General features: G+C 54.8%; 1 protein-coding gene across 1 annotated transcript; it reads right to left on the reverse strand.

Annotated features, from left to right (window-relative positions):
- Positions 1–450: 450 nt before the first annotated feature.
- LOC119104630 (hydroxyacyl-coenzyme A dehydrogenase, mitochondrial) lies at positions 451–9,174 on the reverse strand. The gene is made up of 8 exons (XM_037228347.1): positions 8,913–9,174; positions 7,384–7,500; positions 6,798–6,956; positions 4,154–4,291; positions 2,036–2,198; positions 1,453–1,569; positions 959–1,094; positions 451–497 (listed from the first exon to the last, which is right to left on the reverse strand). The coding sequence occupies exons 1-7, from the start codon at positions 9,054–9,056 to the stop codon at positions 970–972; spliced, it is 963 nt and encodes a 320-aa protein (XP_037084242.1). The 5' UTR covers positions 9,057–9,174; the 3' UTR covers positions 451–497; positions 959–969.
- Between the last annotated feature and the right edge of the window lie 367 nt (positions 9,175–9,541).

Below are 9,541 nucleotides of genomic sequence, written 5' to 3' on the forward strand. Positions count from 1 at the left end.
ATTGTTACACGCATCCGGGTTTCATTTGCATTGGATTGGACAGTGTTAATGGCCTATAGCGACCTCTCACTCAATCTGGCCGACTGCGTACACCACTACACAAAATGTCAAAACACCATCGCACCACACACCCGATCACCCAACACTAGGCTACACCATGATGCGTTCTCCGCCGTCCCACGAAAAGTGAGAGGTCAGAATTCCAGCCGCACGGCCTCGGCCTGGCTGCCCACGAAGTCTGTCCCCTCCGCGAGAATGAGAACCGGTGCCGCAGGTCAGACGGCGGCGGACAGCGCGGGAGTGAGCGGGCGCCGAGGGTCGGCCGCCGCCGAGGCGCCGGACCACAGCCGCAGCACTGGCGTCTGACGTCACACCGGCGCCGAGGGTCGGCCGCCGCCGAGGCGCCGGACCACAGCCGCAGCACTGGCGTCTGACGTCACACCGGCGCCGCTCCCGCCGTCCGCCGCGGTCTGACGTCATCACACTGGTTCACAGACCTGTCGAATGACACAGAGACACGCTGCTGAAGTGTGGTGTGTATTGAACGCACGTCCGTCATCCCCGCCAGGAAATGCACGCCACTGAATAATGCGTAAACGGTCCGCGTCATTGCTTGCCCCCCCCCCCCCCCCCCCTACACGCTCCCCAAAAACAAACTAGAACCCGGAGAAGGAACATTAACTCCATCCAGAAAACAGTACAAGCGAGTTGTTTTAAGAACAATTCGTGTTCAATAGCATTAAGCCAGGCGACAAGGCGTTCGTTGTGACGTCAGCCTCATGTGAAGGCTGACTCGCCTGAGGCCGGACTGCGGCACACCAGAGCTCTCCGAGCGCAGAGTGCTGCCGCCTGAGGCCGGACTGCGGCACACCAGAGCTCTCCGAGCGCACAGTGCTGCCGCCTGCGGCCGGACTGCGGCACACCAGAGCTCTCCGAGCGCGCGGTGCTGCCCACTTACCGGCTGGCCGCCTACTTCTTGTCGTACGTGTAGAAGCCCTCGCCGGTCTTGCGTCCCAGCTTTCCCTCGGCCACCAGCTTGTCCAGCAGCGGGCTGGGGTTGAACAGCGGGTTGTCGGGGTAGTCCTGGTGCCAGCCTAAGGACAGCACACAGCAGATCAGCAGGCGTCGCCGCGTCTCCTGTTGAAGTCGCGCGCCTCCCACCGCGTATGAGGTCCTCACACCGAGTTTCCCCACGGGCTCCGGTGCACGATGTGTCGGACACAGCTGCAGTTAGACGCATTCGCTGAACCCTCACAAGCCAGCAAACACTCTCCAACTCTCGATATGTCGACGCCTCCTCCGCAGCCTGACTAACCGCGCCCACACGTGGAGCCCCTATGTGCAGGTGAGAGCGCAACTACATGACTGAAAAAATACGCCCATTATCAAATGAAGCGCACACAACCGCATCATACGATCACAACCGAAGAGGAGGTGTTCCTCATGACTGACCATCGATGATGAATTTGGTTGTGTCCAGGCCCACGTAGTCGGCCAGCTCGAATGGTCCCATCGGGTGGGACGCGCCCAGCTTCATCGCAGTGTCGATATCCCGCGCAGAGGCGTCCCCTGCGGCGGTCCGGCCCCGTAAGCGCGTGCCACATGGTCAAAGAGTCACAGGAGATCACCACGGACCAGTAGAGGACACAGTGCCGGCAGAAGCCACTGCACCGGAGATTAGTGGGTGGTCACACAGTCAACAGGTGTCACGGGGCCTAATCAGACCAGCGAAGGTTAGCAGAGGTCAAAGCGTCAGCACAGGTCGCGGATCTCACAGCCCACGGTGCACGACCGCGTATTTCCCAACAGCGCCTGGGTCACAGCAGGACATTCGCACGGACTCGCGTCTGCTGGGTCACCGTGAGTCATCACTGCGCCCAGCGGCCGAGGGCCCGGGGCCGTAATCAGCCGCCAGTCAGCGCCGTCGGCCACATCACCCTGCCGTCAGCCACCCCCACAAGTCCTCAACAGAGAGCGCCCAACCGGACCACCTGGATCCCCTCGGCATACCCGGCCGCCGCCCCGGCCGTCTCACCGCGCTCCAGCATGCGGACCGACTCCATCATGGTCGGCACTAGCAGGCGGTTGACCACGAAGCCGGGCGTGTCCTTGCAGCGCACGGTCACCTTGCCCATGGCGGCGCCGAACTCCATCATCCGCTGCGTCGTCTGCTCGGACGTCTCGCGGATCGACACCACCTGGCGGCAGGCGGCGGAACTTCGCGACTTCCACGTTGCCGACGCGGCGTAGGCCACGCCATCGACGGCGTCCAGGCCGGTTCCAGGACAAATGTACGTATGCATTAAGTATGTACCCAACTGTTCTTAAGGAAATGTGCGTAAAAGATCAAGTTCGCATGGCAGAAGTGCGCACGCAAATGGTTCGTAAGCAAAATTTTGTAATCAAATACTCATACGGTATAAAGTACATATCCAAAATGTTTGCACTGACAAAAATACGTCGGGACAAAAGTTCGTATAGAAAAATTGCCTATGCATTAAATACGTACGCAATTGTCCCCCAGCAGTTGGACGTACGCAAATGTTCGAAGCGAACGAAGTTGGCATGACGAGAATATGCACGCCAAAGTTCGTGAGCAGCATACACGTATGAGCTGTGGCCGAGGCCACGGCCGTAGGACAGTTGGTGCACTCCACTTTCTCAGAATGGTGGAAGTTAAGTCAATGGCGAAGCATGGAGACACCTTACTCCGGTAAGGTGAATCAAATGAAATTGCCACGCGCACTTCTCCACAAGCCGTTCAGACCCGAGACGATGTTCAGACCTCGACTCGCGAGCAGCCAATCGGCTCTCAGGGCATGTTCGCTGCGTTGATGTAGAAGGTAACACGGTATAACTCGGCTTACAGTAGCTTGAACCTCGAATTGGGCTTTGGTTCCGTTGACAGAACCCACGACAGTCGCGCACACGAATGCACCCAGAAAAGCCTATCTTGATTCCTATATTTTGTATGCTCCCCATAATGTTTTTCCCGGGTGATGCACGCACCGGTGATGTCGCGCGCCGGGTACACGCAGAATGGGCCACGAATCTGCTACACCTAGTGTATTTCAGCGCACATGATAATGTTGGGGAACGCGTCCCTTTCAACCCCTGGTCAGCTCTGATGTGACCATAGGGCCCCCGACGGGACTTGGAAGCGATGTTACCCCAGCGACGCAGTGCTCAGTAAATCCCCACAGGCCCTCGGAGACCATCTGTCTCCATATCACGGCGACCGAGCGGCCGATATCAAGATCGCGGCAGGTACCACGCCCCAGATGGCGCTGGCAGCGTCGCAGGCACGGGGAGATGTGAACAACTGTGAGAGCGTAGTGAGCGCACGAGTGGTCCCAACGGAGGCCGAGCAACGGAGCTAGGCCTGGGGTCAGTGACCTTCCTGACACTTCTCCGCGAAGTATCTTACTCCTGGCCGATGTTATACGAACACTCATGGACATTCCCAACCCTGAACCAACGGACGATCAGTGGGGCAGCCTGTCCCGCTCATGCAGCCGGGTGAACCAGCCGCGAAGGCCCTGAACCCGCTCCCTAGAGCGTCGATTCAGTGTCACTCACGCGTGTTACGTACATCATCAGCCAGGTGTTCGTCACCACCTGGGCTGGTGCCCATGGCCAGTCAGCTCCGGCCACCGGATCAGCGACCCATGTCCTGTATCGCTTCGTCGCCCCCTACGTCGGTGCCCTATGGCATGACTCGGTGCTTCATAGGGTAGGCCAGTGCCCGTCTCAAAACGCGCATGCCATACGATTTCCCCCACTATCATAAGGTGCCCGGTACCCTAGATCACTGTTCTGTCGCGTCTCCTCAGTCAGCGACCCATCCTCTACAGCAGTGTCCTGTTTGCCGGGTCAGCGCCTAACCCCGTAAACCAACATCCCTTCCCAAGCGGTAGGCGCCATTCCCAAAGTCAGAGTGCAACGCACCTTGCCTGAGCGTCCCCAAGGGCGCTTTCCTTCCCAGCACCTTGGCAGCTGTGAGGACACCTAATTATTTATATAATCGTCATCACCAGCATCCTCATATTCATCGCCATTTGCACCGCCGTCATCGTCATCGTCATCGTCATCGTCATCGTCATCGCCATCGCCATCATCATCATCCCGACGATCACAGTCACCACCGTCTCACCTCCAGCAGCTTCATGACCGGTACCGGGTTGAAGAAGTGCAGGCCTCCGAACCTGTCCTTGCGGCCGGTGGGCTCAGCGATGCGTGAGATCGGGATCGACGACGTGTTGGACGCGAAGATGGTGCCTTCGGGCGCCACCTGCAGTACACGGCACCACACGGTCACATACCGAGGCCCGGTACCGGTCAGGCCACCGGCCAGGCCGACGGTCAGGTCACGGAAGAGGTCATGGGTGAGGTCACGGGTCAGGTCACGGTTCAGGTAACGGGTGAGGTCACAGGCCACCTCACAGGTCACGCCAACGGTCAAGTGAGGTCACAGGTCAGCTCACAGGTCACACCAGCGGCCAAGTGAGGTCACAGGTCAGACCAGGTCGCGGCAGGTCACGGGCTGCCAGCGGACAGCCGCCCACCGGGCACGAACGACGCTGAACATACTGACCAAAATGCTGCCCGGGGCTGGCGCAGCTGTAAGCGCTGCGCACAGATCCGGCGCACGGAACATATTCGCTGTGCACAGATCCGGCGCAAGGTACTTATTCTCTGTGCACAGATCCAGCGCACGGAACGTATTCACCGCGCACAGATCCGGCGCACGGAACATATTCGATGCGCACAGATCCGGCGCACAAAACATATTTGCTGCGCACAGATCCGGCGCACGGAACATATTCAATGCGCACAGATCCGGCGCACGGAGCATATTCGATGCGCACAGATCCGGCGCACAAAACATATTTGCTGCGCACAGATCCGGCGCACGGAACATATTCAATGCGCACAGACCCGGCGCACGGAACATATTCGATGAGCACGGATCCGGCGCACGGAACATATTCGATGAGCACGGATCCGGCGCACAAAACATATTTGCTGCGCACAGACCCGGCGCACGGAACATACTGGACGCGGTGCATTTCCAACAGCGAAACCACGATTCAAGCCTTTTCCTCACTGTGAAAGGGTCTCGGTCAGAGCCGGGTCAATGCCAGGGACTTTTTTACATCGATGTCAATGCGGTGACGGACCAGTCCATGGCAAGGAGACCCGATGGTCTGTGAGTCCAGCCAGTGTAAATAAACATGACGTGAGTTACAGCAGCGCTGGGAGGGGCTGGCTGCGGGGCGTGTGGCCATGCCTCGCCGCCTGTCCCGGGTTTTCACCTCCCGGGGCTGCCTGCGGGGTGTGCGGCCGTACCTCGTCACCCCCCCCCCCCCCCCCCCCCCGGTCTTGCATGCCACCACTGGAATCCGGGCAACGCTCCCGCGGCGTTCGTCGGTTTTTCTGCCTGTTTTTGGCCGGGCGATGGCGAAGCCAGCCAATACCAGCACTGACACTGGCGGGGGGGGGGGGGGGGCTAGATGCCAACCCTCGCCAGACCCTTTCAGTTTTAGAATCACATCACCATTTGGATGGTCCCTGGCAGCGACGATGGAAAACCCGCACTTCCGAGAAAAATTCGTCCGTGATAAGACAGCGCACTTCGTACGCAATCCCCGCATGCGGCAGCCACCATATGACAATCGCTTTACACTGCTACGGGCGCAAAATTACCAATGCAGTCCAAGCGCCCTTAAACCCACATCTACCACCCACTGCCCTCCGCGAGGGAGAACTGTAAGCTGCTCCAGTCATCAGCACCTCCGCGAGGGAGAAATGTAAGCTGCTCCGGTCATCAGCACCTCCGCGAGGGAGAAATGTAAGCTGCTCCGGCCATCAGCACCTCCGCTCACTGTCCGGTACCTGATTACATGCTTTTTTCTGAACCTCACATGTTCATGATGTGGCGAGATCTCATTAAGCACCCTGCTTCAGTTCTAATTAAGACAGTATCGGCGCAAGTGCCTGCCGCCTCTCCACAGCCCATTAGATGGCCAGGCACCGAGGTATCGCTACGCGGCAGCGGGCCCCCGCCTCGCTCACTGAAAAACGTGCCGCGATGTCTGCAGCACTGCGCTAAACAGAGCGTCAGCATAACTTAATTCATTCCAGCCTGATACATAACAGCCATCGAATTAAAGCACGCCGATCGCGCGTGATTGACTGTCTGAAGGACTCAGTGTCTTTCGAATGGCCACCATGCGCCGGAATCGCTTCGACATAACATCGACCGGGGTAAGGTCATATCGCACAGACACGCATGCACACATGCATACAACGCTACACTCGACGTCGGTCGCGCCGAAGATGTACCGCTCAGTACGCTGCACCGATAAACAATCCCCGAACTGAGGCGCTAACCAGGGCGCGGCACGTGTTCCAGGCGACGTTCAACCACTATCGGGGTGTGACGGGTCAAACCTCCGAGGACCAATACGGTCGAATACGAGCCCATGGACGCAAGGAGCAATATGGACCAATACGGGCCCACGGACCGATATGGATCCACGAACCAATACAGGAGTTTATGGTCAAACCTTTTCCGCTACAACCAAACAGGCTATTCTAATTTGCACATGGGCAGACTTGTGACCTTTCCTATGGTGGACCTCCACACAGAGAACAAATAACAGCCGGTGCCTTGGCGTCACACACACACGCCCGCTGCCCGTAGCCCACTTTGGTTCCCACAGACGAATAACGTGGAACTTTGGTGGTGCAGCCCTTAGGTGAGAGCTCCCTGCGACCACGCCTGGCGTGTTTACCTCGTCGATGGCCTTAAACAACTTCTGCTTCGTCTCCAGGTTCTCCACAATGGCCTCGATCACAAGGTCAGCGTCCTTGACGGCCGACAGCGTGTCTGTTGTCATGGAGACGCGCGCCAAAGAGTCGGAGATGAACTTGTCGGCGGAGCCGGCGTCGTCCTAAGATGCGGCGGAAGTATCAGCGGGCAATGCCTTTGTGGCGACGGTATTCACGTTTCTCAGTGAGGCGGACAATAAGAGAGATGGAAAGTCATTCATCTGATGTGTTTGATAGGAAATACTGCATTCAAATGTAACAGTATATCCCATGGCAGATGTAGGCTAATGACCAGCATATGTTGCTCCACATGATGAGATGAGTGATATATGTGACACACAAATATCAACTTGCATGTGATAAATGGTTCTCAATGCCATGGTTCTCAATGCCAGGTTACTTTTATCCAATGCAAAACAAATAAAAACCTTGCACCTGGCAATCACCTTGAGAAAACAACTATTGATATTAAACACAGCTGTAAACATTCAACATTCTCCTTTGCAAGCAGCACCATAATATGGCTTCACATTCCAGGTCAGCCCTTACCTTGTACTTTTTCTTGGCAACACGCTTGATGCTGCCTTCAATATTGGCCATTGATTTGCTGAGGAACTCATCCTTCATATCCACCAGGGTGACCTTGTGTCCTGTCTGTGCTGCAACCTGTGGGGAAGAGCAAAAAACTACCTCAAACTGAAGTACAGATTTTTGGGATTTATGTCCCTATGAATGGTATTATGGTGATTTGTGTGCTGTACATGGTGCTATTGTGATGATGCATGTAAATGAATGACACCATTAACCAAGAAAGTAGTCTGAATGAAACTATGCCTGCTCTAAGCCTTCCTCCTACAAATTATATAGCCCTGGGAACTGCAGTCAGCTTTGACTCAAGCACAAAGTGCATACACATCCCTTGCATTAGAGCCAATAAGTTAACTATCAAATTTAGATACCATCAACTGCCAGCAAACCAATGCCAGATAGCCCCAAATCCTGATCTCCAACATTTCCACACTATATCTATTTTCTAAAGGCCTGGCTAGGTACAAGAAACATCCAAAAAAGATGGTGATTGGTCACTTCCCAGGCCCCTTCCTCTGCCCCATCATGGCAGCGAGCATAACAGACACCTGTCATGCTGGAATATGCTGTGCATACCATACTTGACCTGAAATTGACCTAAAATATTATGTGACCCCATGCCTTCAAGCATTGAAAGCTTTAGGACATGATACACCAGCTGTCAGCTACCATGATGTCAAACAGCACAGTAAATCAAACACAGTAAATCAAACAGTAAGCACAGTAAATCAAACACTGAATAATTGCATGGTGTCGGCTGCATCACCGACAGATGACACCTGTCTGTCACATGGCATCATCTAACTTGACTGGGTCATAGCACAGTCATGCATCACATCTGCAAACACTGTAAGCCTGAGGCTGCCAGGGTAAGCTGATATGCATAATGGTTCTTCTGTTAGTAGAACTATGTAGTAACTCCTCTCAATGCCTAGCAGTACTATGGCACAACAGTTTTCTCAATTTCCACACCACAGCTCTATGGGTCATACAACTGAACATTTTGCCAACATTTAGACTCACTGAGCTAGCAATATCATGACTTATATGAAGATGCTTATATTCACTGTTACCATTACAGGAGGGACTGACCAATGAGGTCAGTTTACACTCATGATGGAATATATGCAGTTATTATTGTAACTTGGGTCAATTCAGTCAATTCTTTCCCAGCCAGCACACAACACAGTCATCACAGCTTGAAATCACATCACTAACCAACACTCACTCCACTTCAGGACAGTCACCACACCCAACCATTTGTGGAATTAGCTTGGAGACAAAAGACTCAAGTTGATGCTTAAATATCATGCTTTGATTTCCATGCTTCTCAGTCACATTCCTTTTGTTTCAGTATTGATGACATTTCAAGACACTTTATTGCATGCAAGATGTATCAATGACAATTTGCCACCACATACCCTTGGTGGTGAGCACATGAAATAAACAACGGAAGTTGTTTGTGAACTTTTAAAACAAAGGGCACTTACTTGCACGATTCCTGATCCCATCAATCCTCCCCCTATTACAGTGACATTTCTGATCGCATCCATAAGCGAATGCGAAGTGGACAGGTTATGTAAAGACCCGATACTCGGGACTCTCGTGTACCGCAGTACTTTACTGGCCAACATTATCACAGCTACGCGGGATTCCAGTCAAAATCACAACTGTATAAAAGCACCAGTCTCGCCAGCGAGATAACGACGCGGCGACCCCACGCGATCACGCGGTCAGCGAGTGCACGAATGCCGCCAGGAAAATCGTCCCTGAAAAGGTGTTACGACACGAATTTGCCTGCAACGATCGCGCGGTAATCGTGACGTCATTGTGGATTTTGCGGATTTAGTGGCCGGTTGACCACTATAATCTGTGTCAGGGAACCAGTGGCGCAGGCAAGGGAGGGAGCACAGAGAGCACGTGCAGAGGGCAAGGGAACCCCTTTGGTTCCCTTGAGACCTTCGGTTAAGGGCCTTATCTGAGGGCCCGAACCCGGAAGGCCAGCCGTAGGTTGCATTTTGGAGCCCAGGCCGCAGAGCCGAGGACGCCAATGCCAACCAGAGGGCCCTGCGCGTTGATCATGGGCTCCCTGATCCGATAAGGGTCTGTGTATTGGTTA

This window comes from Pollicipes pollicipes, unplaced genomic scaffold, assembly GCF_011947565.3.
Source record: "Pollicipes pollicipes isolate AB1234 unplaced genomic scaffold, Ppol_2.1 Scaffold_6052;HRSCAF=7182_pilon_pilon_pilon, whole genome shotgun sequence".
Taxonomy (NCBI): Eukaryota; Metazoa; Arthropoda; class Thecostraca; order Pollicipedomorpha; family Pollicipedidae; genus Pollicipes; species Pollicipes pollicipes.

Bases quoted from the DNA above. Each gene is read 5' to 3' on its own strand.
- LOC119104630 (XM_037228347.1), bottom strand. From the start codon at position 9,056: ATGTTGGCCAGTAAAGTACTGCGGTACACGAGAGTCCCGAGTATCGGG. The intron at 4,292-6,797 runs GTAAACACGCCA...CGTGTACTGCAG, and splicing joins TGTTTAAGGCCATCGACGAG to GTGGCGCCCGAAGGCACCAT. The intron at 2,199-4,153 runs GTGAGACGGTGG...GCCTGCCGCCAG, and splicing joins CGGTCATGAAGCTGCTGGAG to GTGGTGTCGATCCGCGAGAC.